General features: G+C 35.1%; 1 protein-coding gene across 1 annotated transcript; it reads right to left on the reverse strand.

The window, feature by feature from the left end:
* Positions 1-212: 212 nt before the first annotated feature.
* LOC133700997 (ABC transporter G family member 14-like) lies at positions 213-3495 on the reverse strand. Its single transcript, XM_062124748.1, has 5 exons — positions 3220-3495; positions 2233-3025; positions 1678-1854; positions 1379-1566; positions 213-1093 (listed from the first exon to the last, which is right to left on the reverse strand). Exons 1-5 carry the CDS (start codon positions 3379-3381, stop codon positions 443-445), a joined length of 1971 nt encoding a protein of 656 aa, XP_061980732.1. The 5' UTR covers positions 3382-3495; the 3' UTR covers positions 213-442.
* Between the last annotated feature and the right edge of the window lie 16298 nt (positions 3496-19793).

Raw genomic sequence — 19793 nt, forward strand, 5'->3', positions numbered from 1 at the left:
GCTTTTTTCCTGTTCATGCTCTTGCAGCAGCAAACTGTTGAACAGAAACCAATATTTGGTTTTGGAAGCCCCACAAAGATCGATATATCAGTTCCACTCAATAGAGTATTGGACTTGAAGGTCAGGTCGTTTTCTTCTTTCTTTCCTGTAATTGGAAATGTGCATATCTTCGTTTATTTCCTTTCCTTTTGTCACTTGCTCGTATGATTCCATTAATTCAGAATTGTTAGATATTTATTACTAGTTCTGAAACTAGAAGGTTTCTAAGTTAGCATTATCTTGAGTAGAGCAAAAAGGTCAATACATCAACTCGGTCGGAACGGTAGTTGAACAAAATCTCAATACCTGATTCCCATACTCTGAACCTAACATTATTCCTCAGTTGAAGAAGGAGAAAACTCTTCAAACTGTCCTGTTTCTTGAAATACACTTCTGCTAAATTTCACCTCAGCTGCACGCGATGGAGTGCCAGATAAGCGACCAATCGATAACCCACTAGCATCAGTGCCATAATTGCCACATCTACCCATAAATGGTTCAGACCCATTGATTTGACAGAAGGAAAATCTCCAACCCGGCACAAGACTCCCTTTGAGCACTCATAGTAATCATCCTCATTGTACTGGACACCAAGAAGAAGCTTGTAACTGTAGTAACTGTAGCTTAAGTACTTCAGCCATACTATGAAAGGAGGGATTTGTTGAACGTAGTATCCTCCGGCAATGAGAAAAACCAGAGTTGTAACTGAAGCTATTGTAGTGGCTTGTTTTATGTCCATTAGAAGAGCACCAATGGCTAATCCAAGACTTTGAGAGACAAGAACACTGTAAAGAACAACAAGTAGGGAGAGGATAAAAGTTATAGGATCGGCTTTAAGTCCGCCCATCCAATAGATTATGAAGACGAATGCAGTTGGGAGCGCAAGCTCCAATGGCAGATCTCCGAATGTTCGAGCGAGGAAGTAGGATGAAAGATGATACATTCCCGATGCTCGTTCCTTAACCAACATCCTTCTTTCCTGGGGAAATGTGAAAACTGCATTGTAGAGTGGGTAAAATCCCCAGAAAACAGAGAAGAAGAAGAGCAATGCAATCTGCAAGAAAAATGCCAACCTTCTTAGCAGTTAGCACATGTGGAACCAAGGAGTCGGAGTTAAATTTCTCGGGTTTCAGTTTCTTCCGATTTAGAAGAGATGGGAAAAAGATTATAGAAGAAAAGCTATCATCAACAAAAAAAAGAAATTTATAATAGTCTCATCTAGCTTGGAGTTTCTATGAAATTCAAACCAGTGTGTTTTTTAATAAATTCTAGCATGAATTTTGAGGTAAAAGCAGTCTCTATAATCTACTTGGTAATAAGCGAGAAGAAAAGCTCTTACGCGGTCTTCAATGTGAGAAGTTGGTGTATGCCACCACAGAAGTCCGCCAAGTACACTGACACTGAGGACTTGAAAAATTCTTAGCCTGTTGAAGGACTCGTACCTCCGCTCCCTTAGCCCCCGCTGAAAGAGCACTTTGAACTGATACCACCAGCTTGTGCACCATTGCTCTGACTTTGTTTCAGTTTCTGTTACAATAAGTATTTCTACTTAGCTAAACACTAGAGAACAGGAGGGTGAAATGGGATTCTGACGTCGTTGTCAATATAATCAGATAGATAGAGAAAAGGTAGTCATACTTGCAGAGGCATCTTTTGTATAGTTGTAATTATTCGGGTCCGACTTGCAAAGCTCAGCTTTCAGTCTGGTAGAAATGTTCTTCTCATAAGCAGATATAAGAGCTTCCTTCACTAACTTCTGTTCTTGCTCCATGTTCTCACCTTGGTCAGTGGCATTTTTAGAATCAGGACCAATGCCTGCGAGTTTCCAAAAGTTGTAAGAAAATATATAAGTTGTCTATTATCTAGTTAACTCTAAAGAATACTTATTAGCGCTATAATATTTGTGAAGATAAATGATTTCAAAACTGGAACCATTTTGTTTTGTGGTTTGTTTCGAAAACAGATTAATATAATTTCCTACAGTCAACCAAATTGAATACTGGAAATATTGTTTACGCCTTCCTCTACAGGGGTGGTGTCTCGTTAAACTCCCTTAGTAAAATTAACAGAGTTTTAAGTACCACAGAAACCTTCAGTGGACCAACAGCCAACTTGAATCTCTGTCTTGCTCAAGTGAAATATATATGTAAAGTAAGAAATTAGAGATTCTTAATAATTAGAATTTCAAATTACCATTCGCAAGATCAAGTAAGAGATCAGCAGGATTGACAGTCATGGAAGTAGAAAATCCAATGGAGGAAAAATATTCCAAAGCTGCAGATGCAGGACCATAGTAGATGGGGTGTCCCTCAGAGAGCAAGACTACCTTATCAAACATGTGGTAAAGTCTGCTTGAGGGCTGGTGAATGGTGGTGACGACAGTTCGTCCCCCACTCGCAAGCCGTTTGATCGTGGTCAGGATCCTTTGAGCTGTAGTTGAATCCAAACCTGATGTGGGCTCATCTAGTAGTAGCAAGCTTGGATTAATTAGCATTTCTTGACCAATACTAACCCTCTTCTTCTCTCCTCCTGATATTCCTCTAAAGAGTGGCCCCCCTATCATGCTGTTCCGGCACCGACTCAACCCCAGTTCAGTTATAACTCGTTGAACATGCTGTGCTTTCTCATCCCTGGTTAATGTTTTGGGTAGCCTTAGCAGTGCAGTGAACAGAAGAGTTTCAGTCACAGTTAGATGTGGGTACAAAATGTCGTCCTGAGCAACGAAGCCTGTGCGTCGTTTCATGGCACCGGAAAAAGGCTGTCCATTGTACGTGATCTTTCCGGATAGCTTACCAGTTAGACGACCTCCTAGAGCCGTAAGGAGTGTGGTTTTTCCACTTCCAGATGGACCTAGCATTGCTAGGATCTCCCCTGGACAAACCATACCTGTTATCTCATTCAGTATGGTCTTTTCTCGGGTGGTCCATGTGCCACCCCAGCACAATCCCTTCTGATCCTGTTTAACCTTGTACACCACCTCCTCAAACTGAAAATAATCAGAGATAAAATAAATAAATTTGTAATAGGTGTGAAAATGCTATTTGATGAGAAACTATTGTTACTCTATATCACATAATCATCCACTAGTCTTTCTAAATATAACCATTCTATATGCTGCTACTAGTATTCCCAGATCAAAAGAAGAAGAAAAAAGAGCTATTATGATTCTATATGAGAGACCTTCAAGGTTGTAGGATATATGGTGAGTTGGTGGACAGATTGTGAATTGGCTTGTCCTGGGTAGGCGACGACAGCTCTGTTGTTGATTTCGGACATCTTTGGCAGACCTTCCATGGGAACACTTTTGTGGTCTGGCTTGGGAACTATGGAGTTGAGCGGCATGGCCTGGGAGAGGAGATGTACCCGTTGTTGTCAGTGGTGGTAGTGATGTCTGTAATTAGGAGTGGAGGAAGTTAAGGAATTTCTTTTAACTTGCTTCCCAAACTGAACTGGGCAGCTTATAAATATATAGTAGAGAAATACAACCTAGGTACCAAGGAGAATTATCCTCTGTGATGTGCGCCTAGCCTCCTTGGTGGGATCCCACCTCTTTCTTTAAAAATATTCTGTCACTAACTCTTAATTGTGCTTTTATAAATTAATCTCTGACGGAGTTAATTTCCCCATTATCAGTTTTTTCACTAATTACTCCTCTCATCCTATTTGAACTGTGGGTGCATGCGTCTTTTTATAGCCAGAATTAAACGGTTAAAATTTGAAAGATCTTCCTAAACATAATAATACTAAGCAACTCATGAAGATCATTCTTCTAAATTTAGTCAAACCGTTTTCATGGGGCTAGCAACTCAGAAAATACACATAATGTACTGCTGTAAGGTACTGATCTTGTACCAAATGTCAGTACTAGAGCACCAACTGTCGTTATTCTTCTAAATTTTTTAGTCGTAAATGACTTCTGCTGAATCTTTGTTCTGTGTTTTATGTGTTTGCGCTGCACATGCATGCTGTATTGGAAAAAATCAGTGCATGTAGAACAGGAAAAATAGGTAATGTTGGGTAATTCTTACTAGACAAATGATGGTGCTTCCCACCACTGCACACAAAGTACCTAAATCATGAAGCAAGTGGAAATCTTATTAGAGCTATATATTGCACTACCCTCGGGTTTCAAAGTTCGTAAGCTATTTTTATTTGCTTCTCTATTTGTGTGTCAATATATCTTCTGTTATCTGTATTTTCCACACACTCTCACAAAACAATAGTAAGAAAATAAGTATTTTCCAGACACAAAGTTGCGTGTGTACGCGCGCTCTCGTGTATGTTTGTGTGTGCTTAAAAGTACATATCTGCAGTGCCCGGGAAACCTTGATGGTGCGTCCCATCATTTCTCAAAGGAATTTAAATTGCCTTTGTATTTCTATTAATATACTACACCATTAAACAGTTTTACCGACGGACTAATTCCATCGGTGAAATTATTACCAACGGCCTTTTCAACGGACCACTTCCGTCAGTATAATAATCGTCAGTAATTCCCCTTTTCGTCACTAATTTTGTCGCAAATAAAAAATCACCCACCGACGGAATACCAACAGTCTTACAAACGGATATGCGCACTAAAATTTTTTTTTCCCCCGGAAACATTACTGACGGACTAAATCCGTCTGAAGTTTCAACGGTACTCCGTCGGTAATTACAGCATCGGTGGTAATTGTTTCGCAACTCTCTGTGAAATACCGACGGAAATTATCTATCGGTAAAGCCGTCTGTATTTAAACACCGACGGGACATATTTCGTGGGTAATTATGCATCGTTGGTAATTGTTTTGCAACTCTCTGTAAAATACCGACGGACTATTTCCGTCTGTAAAGTCGTTGGTATTTATTTAAAATATATATAAAAAATAATTTATTAATAGTAAAAAAGCTTAATAAACAAATAAAATTGGATTAAACATTAAAAATATAAAAATAATGTTAAATAATATTCATCCAAATATTCATTACAAATTTATTGTGTTTAAAAAACAAAATTAAACTAGAATAGCGGCGGAGCTAGATGAGGAGGAGGCTGATTGTTCCCGGGACCGTACGACCAAAAAGGAGCTGCACAAGTATCATCACCCATCTTTGATCTCATCTCCATGACTATTTGACGGAGCTTATCATAATTCGTTGAGAGTTTTGATATTGTTGTTTTAGGCAATGAACTCCTCAGACTGGGTGCTCGATATTAATGGAGAGCTCCTAGTGTTTGGGACACTACGGGCCGAACGCAAGTTTTCAACCGTAGTGTTGGAGAGCCCATGGACCCAATTTTTATTGGGTCCACCAAACGATCTCACCTCCATCCACAAATTTGGATCGAAATCTGGATAGGTCGAAGGATTGTCCCCATATCTCTCCCTTAATCGGCTATTATAGGTCTCTTGAAAATTTTAAAAAAAATCATCATATGCAATTCAAGATGCAATTCAAGAAAATAATAACTTACAAAATAAAATGAATGAACAAACATACCACGAAGTGCAGAGCACGGTTGTCCATAAATTGTTGCGTCCCTTTCTGGCGGTCTTGACTCGGCACATGCATCTCTACAAACAGCTCCATTGGACTCGGCTCACGTCCAAGAGACGCAGCTTGTAAGGAAAAAATAGGTTTAAAATTAAATATATTATAAGGAACGACAAATTAATTAATGATATAGTTCATGAAAATTAATCTTCCATCCGCTTTGCATGTGCGCTGAATGGGACGGATCCGCTAATGTGCGTGGTCACCGTATCATGAATTTACCGGTTCCGGTTGTTGGCGCTGGATTGTGAGCGTCGTGAGAACCGCTCTGAGGTCACGTGATCAATATATGCCATCCATATTTCCCCTGAGATGAATGGCGGTTTGAATTCCCGCCAAATCTCCACCTCATTCCATCCTTCAAGACCGTTATCCCTCGCATGTCTTTTTGATTTTTTTGGGTGTCATACCAAAAATCACGCAACCTACTTCCATAGTAACAAATTAGAATTTAAAACCTAAAATTATATAAAAAAATAAATATTATTTTCGATATTACCTAGTTGCTGCGTGATTCTCCCAAACCCTCCTCACAACATTGTTGTTCGCCCTATCCCACTCAAATTTGTTCTGTGTGTATAAATAATTCAAATAAAATAAAAATAGTACAAGATATAAAATTATAAAAATTATTTATTAAAAATAAGCTGGAAATTAAAAATTAACACCAACCTGAAATCACTTAAACCATGCATCAATATTAGGTTTCCACTCAGGATGTCTGGAAACCTGGCTTTATTGAAACAATGGAATCTCCATCGACGATTTAAACGTCAATGTTATAGCCCTTGCAGCCTCAATGTTTGTGAACCTGAAATTAAAAAGTAATAATATTAATTAGTTGTTCATAAATTATGTTATATATATATATATATATATAAAACTAAAACATAAACAAACTTACATTGAGAGGTCATCCTTCCATTGTGCCTGGTACTTGCGGGTGAATTGACCCCGCTGTAAAGGCACACCACTTCTGCGTTGTGAAACCGCACTAGAAGAGGCAGCATCACAAGTTGGCTTAGATTCCTCGCTGTGATCAGCACCTAAGGATACGTCCTCCTCGCTGCTAGAAGAACTAGCTGCAACCTTCTGTTGACGACGTGTAGTAGATTTCATTCTACGCATCTACATAAATTTATATGAATAATTACATAATTAACTTCGATTATTTAAAAAAAATTCGACAAAGTCTCCCCTATACTGGGAGGTCCCAAGTTATCGACAAAATCATATTACACTTCCAATTTTATTTCACATCCCGATTCAATCATCTTGGATCTCAGCCCAACTCATCATCATCAACACAAAACATCTTATTCAATAACATCATATAATGAAATTCAAGTAAAAGAATCAATTTCAACTATGAACATTCATTGTTAAATTGATACTTAGAGTTACAAACATTAGATTAAAGTCATACATTCAAATTTAGGAGACAAGACTCTTAATTTATAAATAATTATATGGTCAAAAGCAAAAGGTAACTAAATCAATATCATTCCTGACATGACCCTAATGGACCTCAAAATAGAAATTAACGTGTACACATAAATATAAAAATGTAATAACAAACAATAACAGTGACAGGTAAACAATAATATCCTAAAATCAAGATAAACTAATTAAATTTAATTCTATATTTCAATTAACATTTAAAACATAAATTCAACAATAACAATTATAGCAATACAAACAATAATATCTTAAATTAAGATAAACTAATTAAATGTAATTCTATATATAAATTAATATTTTTAACATAAATTCAACAATAACAATTATAGCAATACAAACAATAATATCATAAAATTAATAAATAAAATGGAAAAACTAAAAAACACTATACAAAACAACCTAAACACAAAACAAACAATACACAAAACTAAAAAACACTATATCAATTCAAAATAAATTTAGGAATAAAAAATGCTTACCTTAATAGTGTGTTGAATTTAAGATTTTATCTACAAACAATACACAAAACAAAGAACACAAAAAAAATAATCATAATTAAAATAAAAAAAATACAAAGATCAAGAAAAAAGAATACATACCTTTTAAAACTACCACCAAAACAATAAAATCTCTTCCAAAAGCCAAATAGAAAGGGAGAGAAGAAGAGAAACAGAGCAGAGAGAAAAATATGAACCAAATGGGGGGAGGGGGGTTTTATATATTAATATTTCTGACGGAATGACCAACGGACATTTATTGTTGTCGGTGGCATTAAATTCCGTCGGAAATTAATTGATATGCGCACCAAAAAAGTTCAAAAATCCCACCAGATCTTTCGATCCATCGGAAAATCTGTCGATACTTGTGCTGACTGACACGCGTCTGACATGCGTGCGCTTCGGGATGTGCGTAATTTGTCGGTGACTCTGTCGGTAATGTACGTCGGTAAATCCATCGGTGACGCCGTTGGTGATTGTGGCACAATCCCATAAATGTTTTTCAACTCTCTATAAAATACTGACAGGTTATATCCTGTTGCGATGTCGTGATCGCACAAATTAATTACCCTAGCTTCAAACACAACACACAAGATAGTATAGAGCAAGCAAGGGGTCGATCCCATGAGGAAGATTCAAGTTAGATTTTTATGCTAGATGATATGTAATTTGGGGGGGTTGGACGTTATCTAGGCTAAAGCAAAAGAAAACAGAAAACTATCAAACTAAATTTAATAAAATCAGAAAATTATCAAGAGAACAAACCTTGGTCACAAGCACACATCCACCTACAGAAATCAGAACTGATCATGGAAATGAAACATCAATTTATATTCTGAATATTTATCTCTTCTTAACATTGGTTAGTTAACGGATCCGCCGTATAACTAGCCCTAACCATCAAATAACCACAGTGTCCGCACTAGTAATTTAATTCAATGGCAGCCTTAAGAACTAGATAAGTTGATTAATCAAGAAAACATAACTGTCCGCAGTCTATGTTTGATTTGATTGAATGTTCTCCCTAAGATTAATAACGTAGATCCGCCACAATTATTAAACTCAGTTGTTTCACAAGTTCATATACCACAACTCTGGTTTTGATATCAAACTTAACAATAGATTGTCTACAATAATAACTTAGAGTCCGCTCTAGCAATTAAAATAAGCATAAGAGAACAAACATATTCATCATATAAACTGAAAAGAAAAGGTAAAATAAATCTCACAGTTCTTGAAATCCGAAGGTTTCCGTGTCCTTGCAACCAAGAAAAAGTGTTTAGCCTTGCATGTTTGTTGAACAACTAATCAAAAAGAAGGAAGAATGCATAATTTAGGGTTTCTTAGAGGAAGGGGGCGTTTTTCTCTCCTTGGCTGGCTGCCCCACTTCTCTTCTCTCATTCTTTTTATATCCTAGGAAACCCTAGGTCTCTATTTTACAAAATACTCCTCCATTAAGTAGACTGTTTACATTTAAGTACTTCAATAACTATTTTCCTAAAAAAGAAGAAATAGCCTTGCATGAAATCTTCAAGCCTTGACTTAGAGAAGCTAAATTTCTGAAATAAAAACTTGGATATCGGTTTAGATGCTTCGGAACGTAATTTGGACTCGTTTCTTCACGAAACCTGTTTGCTGGCAGAATTCAGATGTCATCTTTGAAAAATCATATCTCCCTCATATGACATCGTTTTTGGCTGAAATTTTGAGCGTTTATATAAATTTGAGTCATGAATCCAATAAAATTGAGTTTGCATCAATTGGACTTCTGTAGCTCTAGATATTCAAGTTGGAATGGCCGAAGGTCAACACTGGCAGATTGCGAGATTTGACTTTGAAGGCTGCGATTTCCATGCTCTTCCTTATTTTATTTTCTTGTCTTAGATGTCCAGAAAGGTATGGATGTTACCTTTTTAATTCCATTGGAATCACTTCATTTCAACCTCTAGAGCTCACGCTCTACACAAAACATCGACTGAAGGTCAAATCTGCCAATTATCTCCAATTTACTCCTTTTTGCATCTTTCATCCAAAAGTGCCTTCAAAACATAAAACAAAGAATATCAAGGCATTTTATATATAAAACATAGGGAAAACACTAGTTAAATGTGGGTGAAACTATTGAATAATATGGTTGCATCATATCCCATTGGTGATTGTGGCACAATCCCATGAAATTTTTTCAACTCTTTGTGAAATACTGACGGGTTATAGTCCATCGGTGATTATGGCACAATCCTGTAAATTTTTGTCAACCCTTTGTGAAATACCAACGGGTTATATTCCATCGGTATACTCGTCGGTGAAACCATCAATATTTCTTATTTTTTTGTGTATCCCCTTCACAAAATCTTAAATTGCAATCTTACAGCACACACAACACAATAACAAGAGCTGGCCATTAAAAAGGAATAAATATTTCATGTTCCAAAATATTACATTATAAAAATAAGGCTTTAGAACATGTTTAGTTAGTCAGAATTTCCATCTTCGTCCTCAATTGAATTGTTATCATCAGCTTCATCACACTCTTCAATTTCGTTATTATCTTCTTCAACAACATTCTTTTTTCCACTAGTAGAGCTTAGAACAACATTCAACTCCTCTGCATCAACATCAATAAGACTATCATTGAAAACACGAAAATTCAAATTTTCTTGTAAGTCAATCGAAGGAGCAACTCGGTATGGTTCAACCAACTCACTAGCTTGAAAGACCTCATCTATCACACTTGTGTCTTCGTTCTCATCCTGAACAACCTCGACACCACCCTTGGGTTTTGTTTTTAAAATGGATAACCAATCAACTCCTGACTGATCCTTTCTAAAGGAAGGGGTGTATGTGTAATAAACTTGTTGGCATTGCTTTGCAAAAACAAAGACGTCGTTTATGTTGCGGTGTCTAGCTTTTGAGTTAATTTCAACGAGACCATTGTGAGGATCTACTCTGATTCCTCTGTTAGTTGTGTCATACCAATAGCATTTGAATAAAAACACTCTATTTTGCTCACTATGATATTGCAATTCGATGACTTCTTCCAATCTAACGTAGTAGTCAACTTCAAACTCACTAGAAGTTGATCTCTTAATACAAACACCGTTGTTGTATGTCTTTCTTCCATATTCGTATTCTTCAGTATGAAAGACATATCCATTGACAAAATACCCATTATAGCACTTGACTTTTCTTTCAGGGCCCAGGCCTAGTAAAGACAGTGAAATAGCAGCACTACCTCCCATTTGATAAACCTTGTAAATTAAATACAACAATAATCAATAAACAGATATTATGTAATATTGACTACAATTAATTACATTGCAATAGATAATGAGTTTGTGATAGGACTTACATGTGTTCTAAACCATGTAGCAAATTGTTCATCTTGTAATTGAAAGATTTGGGATTCGGTCAGCTGTGAGTTATTGGATAGTAAGTATCGTCGATGTTGCCTGCAAGGTTGTTCCAAATTATATGAGTTTATGGTATCACAAAACATAAATAGTACACTCTTGACAAAGTTTAAGTCGAACATCTACTTACTTAATAAAAGGTCTCAGCTCATCACAGTTAAATAGGACATAATTGTTTGCTTGTCTGAACTCTATTTCAGACAAATATCTTCCCCTCACAACATTTTTAGGTGTGGGTCATCTAGGATTGGAGAATATTGACAAGTTCCCACTTGAAGGCACTTCACCACCATCATCATGCCGTGGAACATGGTTGATCCTCGTTCTCAAATGAGGTTCGAAATAGTATTAGATAAATGTTGAGATCTCCTCAATAATATAGGCCTCACATATTGATGCCTCAATGCGCCTTGTTCTTAACCTTTTTTTAAGATTGAACAAGTACCTGCACACACACACACACACACACACATATATATATATAATTAATAAAAAATTATCAATTAAAAAAATAAAAATAAAAACATTTAATTATGAATTACATAGCTCTTGTAATATCTAACTCTTGAATGGATACATCCATCTGTACTGGACCGGTCCTCCAACTTTTACCTCAAACGGTAAATGTACGAGTAGATGCTCCATTGAGTCAAAAAATAATGGAGGGAATATCATCTCAAGTTTGCATATTGTCTTGATGATATTCTTTTCAAGCCTTTCAATGTGATCAACATTCAACTTGCTGGAGCATATATCTCTGACAAAATGACTGATCTCCATTAGTGCATCCCATATCCCCTTTGGCAACAAATCACGAAAAGCTAATGGGATAAGTGTTTGCATAAACACATGGCAGTCATGACTCTTCATTCCATATAATATGCATTCCTCCGTATTAACCAGCCTTTATATGTTCGAGGCATGTCCATCGAGGAAACACAAACTCTTAAGCCATTTGTAGACTAGTAGTTGTGCGTTTTTCTCTAACACGAAGCTTACTCTTGGTTTTGCGACCCGTGACCCATCACAAACTAACTCCATATTTTTACAGTTACAAAACAGCGCTACATCCAATCTAGCCTTGATGTTGTCCTTTGTCTTCCCCTTCACATCCATGACGGTGTTGAAATGTTCTCAAACACGTTCTTTTCAATGTGCATGACGTCAAGGTTATGACAGAGAAGATTGGTCTTTCAATAAGGAAGCTCCCAAAAGATACTTCGCTTTACCCAATTATGGGTCAAACCAAAACCAGGAAACTTCTACTTACCTGATTGGAGACCAAACACAATTTCACCGTACTCTAACACAACATCAAACAATTCTTCATTGAAAAGATGCGGGGGTGCAACATCCTTTTCAACTCTACCAACAAAGAAATCATTTTTGTTCTTTCTATACCTGTGATTCGGCAGTAAGAAATGACGGTGACAGTTAAAAAAAGAAGCTTTACCCCCGTTTGTTAGCATGAATGCCTGGTTATTTTCCATATAGTATGGACATGTTAGCTTTCCATGCGTGCTCCAACCAGAAACCATTCCATAAGCTGGGAAATCATTGATAGTCCACATCAAAGTTGCTCTCATAACAAAATTATGTTTCCTCGAGATGTCATAAGTTAAAGCTCCAGAGGACCACAACTGCGTAACTCATCAATCAACGGACGAAGACAAACATTTATATTCCGCCCCAGACTGCTCGGACCTGGTATGACCATAGATAAAAACAAGAACTTCGGCCTCATACAAATCCCCGGTGGCAAGTTATAAACCGTCAGTATGACCGGCCAACAAGAATAAGGAGCAGCAAATGATCCGAATAGGTTGAATCTGTTTGTACACTGTTAAAGTGTTTCCAGGCTTCACCGTCAGAAGGATGCACCATCACTCCATCAACCGCATGGTGTGATTGGTGCCATGTCATGTGCTCAGCAATCCTTGGTGACATGAATAACCTCTACAGTCTAGGTGTGATTGGAAAGTATCTAAGTTTTTTATATGCCATGAGAGTCTTCCCTCTACCAGTTCTGGGTTTGTAATGGGAATGCCCGCATGTCATGCACTCGGTCATCTCAGCATTTTCAAGGTAGTATAACATGCAGAAGTTAAGGCATATATCAATTTTCTGTTATCCTAAACTAAGGGGTTTCATCATGGACTTGGCAGCATAGAAGTTCTCTTTCAGCCTGTTCCCTTTAGGTAAAATGCTTCTCGCCCATTCAATAATCTTGTCATAACCGGCCTCACTCAACCCGTGATCTAACTTGATGGTGAACACCTGTGCTACGGCTGATAATTTACTATGGTTCATGAAGCCATCCTATAATGGTTCGTCAGAATCTTTAAATTTTTACACTTCCTGCATGGACACCTAATACCGCCATCAGTAAAATTCCTTGAAATAGATGTTGCGAAATTAATAAAACCTCGAACACCATTACAATAATCCATCCTCCGCAATCCTTGGGGTGAGTCCCGATACATCCATGAACGATCATCCATGACTTCTATTGAACTTCTATAAAACATAACAAAAATATTGGTTTTCCCCGACATTATCCAACAAACTAAAACAACACTTATGTTAAATATTCATTATCAATTATCAACTATCAACATTCATACATACAAATTTATACATATATAAATTTACAGAAATCATTACTTCGTAATAGAATTGATAACAATTAAAAAAGACCCGTTAAACAAGCTATTAATTATTTATTTCATCATAACACATTTAATTCGGTGTAATTCAAACAAAATTTCAACAATTTACAAACAAATATAATTTGAAAAAAATCTAAAACAAACTATAACAACTATAAAATTATACATTCATACTACAAGTTTCTTTGACAAATAACAATCAAACAAGTACGTACGTTAACAAAATACATATACTAAAAGAACAATAAAATTCACATTTAAATGTTAAAACTAAAAAGGATAGATTTACTTACAAAAAATGATAAAATCCACAAGAAACGGATATTGTGACCACGTACAAAAGTATAAGAAACTTGAGTGCTTATGTTGAGAAGAGTGGAGAGTTGGGATGGGTGGTTGGCTGCAGTTTGGGAGGGGAGAGGTGGGATGGGAAATAAGAAGAAGGAGAAACAGAGGAAGAGAGTGTTGGTAGAAAGGGTGCGTATATAATAGCTTTTACCGATGGAATCACCGACGGAATGTATCCGTCGGTGATTCTGTCGGTGATTCCATTGGTGATTTAGTCGGTGAAAGTGCCACATCACTATACAGCTATCTTGGTTTGGATCCCTCGGTCATTCTATCGGTAAAATTGTTTGAAAAAACTCCATGTCACCACACCGTTGCATCTTTCCAAACAAACTGTATAGGCCGTCGGCGATCCGGTCGATATATACCGACGGAATTATTCCATCGGTATATACCGATCAGATCGCCGATGGAGTTATGCTATCAGTAGATACCGACAACTTTTGAGACGAAATTATTTCCATCGATAATAATTACCGACGAAAAAATTTTGTCGGTAATTCCATTGGTTTTCGCCGGTTTTTTGGTAGTGATAATCCTTAATGACGAACTGGGTGCACATCCGAAATTTTTCCCTGAATAGTCCCATTTCAGCGTGACTAAACACACTAATGACCTATTGTCCTTCGATAATCTTTAGGTCAATGACATTGCAGCCTGACTCTTTCTATCTCTTCTATGGTTTAAAGAGATCTTTTATGTCGCCTCCATTCTTTCTTATGCTATGAACATAAGGAGAATTCCTCACCTGGAACCAGGAAACATGGTCCATCCTTGGAAAGTTTGTCATACATGCTTGGTGTCATGAAAATTATTCTTTTGAGTCAAGATCTTCATGGTGATAGGTAGAAAAAATAAAATAAAAATTATTTTTTATCAGTAAAAAAAAAGGAATTGCCATTTTAATTACTAGAAATCATAATTAGTTTCAAAGTCTAGATAAGGAGACTAATTGTCCATATAGAGAATGTATCACCCCTAATACACCTTATCTAAGGCAAATTCTAGTGTTTATATATCTGATATAAACTAAGATGATATTGTATTTTCTAACCATTAGTCTATATAAAGTTTAAGAAAAGTTCTTTATAGTAAAAATGTCCTTATCTTATCAGGATAAAACCTAACTATTCTAATTTTAAAATTTATTTTTTTTGTATTTTTCTTTTAATATCGAGAATACGTCATACATATAAGTTTGTAATCCCTGATATTCGAACAAACAAAATAATTTTTTGGTATTTTAAAAATGTAGGTCAAGTCTTCATGGATTTCATAAATTAGTTATTAAATCCAAAAATACATGCAAATATATCAACAAAACTATTTTTCTTGAATTTTTGTATTTAAAGATGTTAAATCATACCTTGTATTTTTTATTATTATTTATGCAAATATATTTTTTTTTAGAGACTTGGCCATATACATATAAATAAAAACACATTTTTTTTTGAAACAAGGATTTTTTATTTTCTTGTATTTGTTTTCAGAAATTTAAAGAAAAGTAGGTATATTTAATATCGGGTCAGTATCTTACAATATAAGTTTACAGCCCTGATATTAAGTGAAATGATTGGAAAAATATGTGAGACCCACAAATAATTTAAAAATGGTATTTGAATTTCTTTAGAATTTTTTGAAATTATTTGGGATCTGTTTAGCAAACACATAAAAAATGAGAAAATTTACACAACTGGAAAATCAGTAGGGCGTGTTTACCAAACACACCCTTAGCAAAAAATCATAGGCTTAAAAAATGACTTAAGGTCATATTTGACAAACATAACTTAAGAACATAAAAATCATTTTTTTCTCGAGAAAAAATGAGCATGTCAAACGCCGCCTTATAAAGAATGGACTCAATTTAGCCATTTAGGCTGGGCTTCCTAGCCCATGCCCAGAAACAACAACAAAGATTTAAAAATTAAACAAATTTTTTTGTTTGAATTTGACGAAGAACATGAAGAAAACAAAGATAAAACCTAAAAACATTACTTCGAAACATAGCATACTATATCAAATTGAAGGTGATGTACATATGTGAAATCAACATTTAAGTAAGATTTTGGGGCTATATCATTACAATAATAAAACAAAAACCATGATTATTTGATTTTTATATAAAAAGAAATGATGGAAATGAAAATCAAAAGCCTTAGATTAAAGATCAAAGATGATATGCACTTTGGGGGGCGTTTGGATGTTATCTAGGCTAAAGCAAAATAAAACAGGAAACTATCAAACAAAATTTAATAAAATCAGAAAATTATCAAGAGAACAAACCTTGGTTGCAAGCACACATCCACCTATAGAAATCAGAACTAATCATGGAAATGAAACATCAATTTATATTCTGAATATTTATCTCTTCTTAACATTGGTTAGTTAACAGATCCGCCATATAACTGACCCTAACCATCAAACAACCACAGTGTCCACACTAGTAATTTAATTCAATGGCAGCCTTAAGAACTTGATAAGTTGATTAATCAAGAAAACATAATTGTTCGTAGTCTATGTTTGATTTGATTGAATATTCTTCCTAAGATTAATAACGTAGATCCGCCACAATTATTAAACTCAGTTGCTTCACAAGTTCATATACCACAACTTCGGTTTTGATATTAAACTTAGCAATCGATTGTCTACAATAATAACTTAGAGTCTGCTCTAGCAATTAAAATAAACAATCATATGAAAAATAAGCATAGGAGAACAAACATATTCATCATATAAACTGAAAAGAAAAGGTAAAATAAATTTCATAGTTCTTGAAATCCGAAGTTTTCCGTGTCCTCGCAACCAAGAAAAAAAGTTTAGTCTTGCATGTTTGTTGAACAACTAATAAAAAAGAATGAGGAATGCATGATTTCGGGTTTCTTAGAGGAAGGGGGCATTTTTCTCCTCTTGGCTAGCTGCCCCCCTTCTCTTCTCTCATTCTTTTTATATCCTAGGAAACCCTAGTCTCTATTTTACAAAATAGTTTACATTTAAATACTTTAATAACTATTTTCGTAAAAAATGAGAAACAGCCTTGTATGAAATTTTCAAGCTTTGACTTAGAGGAGATAAATTGCTGAAATAAAAACTTAGATATCGGTTTAGATGCTTCAGAACATAATTTGGACTCGTTTCTTCACGAAACTTGTTTGCTGGCAAAATTCAGTTGTCATCTTTGAAAAATCATATCTCCCTCATATGACATCGTTTTTTTCTGAAAGTTGGAGCGTTGATAGAACTTTGAGTCAGGATTCCAAAAAAAATTAAGTTTGCATCAATTGGACTTCTATAGCTCCAGATATTCAAGTCAGAATGTCTGAAACTCAACACTGGTAGATTGCAAGATTTGACTTTGAAGGCTGCAATTTCCATGCTCTTTCTTATTTTATTTTCTTGCCTTATATGAATGTATGGATGTTAGCTTTTTAATGCCACTAGAATCACTTCATTTCAATCTCTAGAGCTCACGCTCTGCACAAAACATTGACTGATGGTCAAATCTGTCAATTACCTCAAATTTACTTCTTTTTGCATCTTTTATCCAAAAGTGCCTTCAAAACATAAAACAAAGAATATCAAGGCATTATATATATAAAACATAGGCAAAGCACTAATTAAATATGGGTGAAACTATCGAATAATATGGTTGCATCAAGAACACCAACCAAGAATGCCCAGCAAAGCTTAAACCTACAAAAAAAAACATCCAAACCCAGAATAAAGAACTAAAGCATATTCATATGAGTCACATACACACATATATTCAAAAGCAACAAAAAACATGTAAGACACAGGGATCAAAGTCTATACCTATTGTCAACATTCAAACATGTATCTATACTTATTTTATCAACATAAAAGCTCATTTAATATCACAAGCAACATCAAAATGACTTATATGAACTCTTAAAACAAAACAAAAACACTAGAATGGCCAAGCAATGCTATGTGTCCCATTTTTTCATATAATCATCAAACTATAAAATATACTTTCTATGCCTCAAAAACAAGTATTCAATCATCAAAAGCATGTCATCAATCAACCATTAAACATTATAAACAATCGATTAACAACAAAACAACCAATCATGTGACAAACTTGGATTCAAAGAAAATTGAAAATACATGCTAAAAGACAAGACAAAACATAGGAGAATTATATCATAAACAATACTTGAAGGAAAGAATCAATGCTTGAAATGTAAAGGGTAAGGGTACTCTCAACGAGTTATACTCTTCAATCGAGTTGAATAACTTACCCTCAAAAGATGATTGTGACTGGATTTTGTCCCCTTTTTGCTTGGTTTGAGTAGATTCTAATGGCATATTCCAAGAGCTTTTAACCTTCTTCTAACAGTATCTTTTTTTTCCTTTTCTTTTCTCTGTTTTTTTTTACTATTAGATTGGTTTCTTTCTCAATGTTTCTTCTCTTTTAGTGGCTTTTTCTCTCTTAAAAAATCTCTCATTTTCTTTTATTTTCCTTCTCCTTTTATAGCGTTAAAAGGCAAGTGCTTGTGAAAGCACTTGTGGATTTGAAGGTGGTTTTTTAAAACTAGATCATAGGGGATTCTTTCTCATTGTTTTCCTCTAATCTATTAGGAGATGATTCTTCTCCCTTTTTCTTATGTTTTTCTGCTCCTTATATGTCTAACAAACTCTTAGATCTTCTAGAAAAAGTTAGGATCTTCGTAACTGAAAATTTAACTGAAAATGATTGATTGTGGGTGCACATTTCATGAATTAATCGTGGCGAATGGAAGGTTATTGAAGCCAAATAAACCATAGATTATGTAGAAGAGGTGTTATTCTTTAACTAGGATCAAGCCATGATTGATTTGGTAGCTTGTAGCTTTCCAACCATCGATCTAAAGTCGGATGTAACACTACCAAACTTTGTTGAATCGAAAAAGGCTACCTTTGAAAAAAAAAGTTGAGGACTTCCATACATCAGGTGGGGCATAAACATTGAATAAGGGTGGCACAACCTTAAAGAGGAAAACTTTCTATGTCAAATGGTGGTGGTTGAAGTTCTTGAAGTGATCAGAGATGCCACATTCATTCGCCTAAATTTTGCAACTCGATCAACCTTCTTAGCCGAAAAAGACAAATAAACAGGGGCAAATGATGTGTCACTCAAACTCTTCAATAAAAATAAATGACATGTCATCTGTTTAAACACCTAAATATTAGGGCTCTCTAATTAGGATTTGATATATTTCAATTTGGTCTTTGTTATTTAATTTAAAGCTTAAACATCCTAAATTGAGACAAACTTCTTACAATTGAACCCATAATTACACCAATTTAGTCTTTCCAAACTTTCAATTGTGTCCCTAATCATCCAATCTTTATAAATTGATCCAAATTAGACCTCAAACTTGATTTTTTCTTCAATTAAGTCATTGATTGAATCCACAAAACTTCTTAGAAGTTTAATTAAGTTTTTAAACTTAATTAATTCTTCTAATTTTTCCCAATTAACTTTAAAACTAAATCATTTCTTTAATTAAGTCCTTAAATATGTTAATTAAACTTTCTAAAAGTTTAATTGAGTCCTTAAACTTAATCAATTCATTTAATTTTGGTCAACTTTGGATTTCAAACTCATATTTTGTCTTTCTTCATCCCATCTTGTCGAATTCTCTTAATTTGGTTATTCTTCTGGTATTTGGTCTTTGCAGCTCGAAAGCTTATTTTTCATGTCATGAAAAAATAATTTTGTTTTACAATTTTTATTTTTTAGGATATATATATATAACAATTTTGGGAGATCCAAAATTGGGTTATGACAAGGTATCTTGGACCCAACAATATGGGTTAAGGATGGCCATACC

Source organism: Populus nigra, chromosome 8, assembly GCF_951802175.1.
Source record: "Populus nigra chromosome 8, ddPopNigr1.1, whole genome shotgun sequence".
NCBI lineage: Eukaryota > Viridiplantae > Streptophyta > Magnoliopsida > Malpighiales > Salicaceae > Populus > Populus nigra.

Excerpts from the sequence above, each read along its gene's own strand:
- LOC133700997 (XM_062124748.1), bottom strand. The coding sequence starts at position 3,381 with ATGCCGCTCAACTCCATAGTTCCCAAGCCAGACCACAAAAGTGTTCCC. Across the intron at positions 1,855-2,232 it reads CTTACTTGATCTTGCGAATG|GCATTGGTCCTGATTCTAAA; the intron begins GTAATTTGAAAT and ends GGAAACTCGCAG. Across the intron at positions 1,094-1,378 it reads CTTCTCACATTGAAGACCGC|ATTGCATTGCTCTTCTTCTT; the intron begins GTAAGAGCTTTT and ends TTTTTCTTGCAG.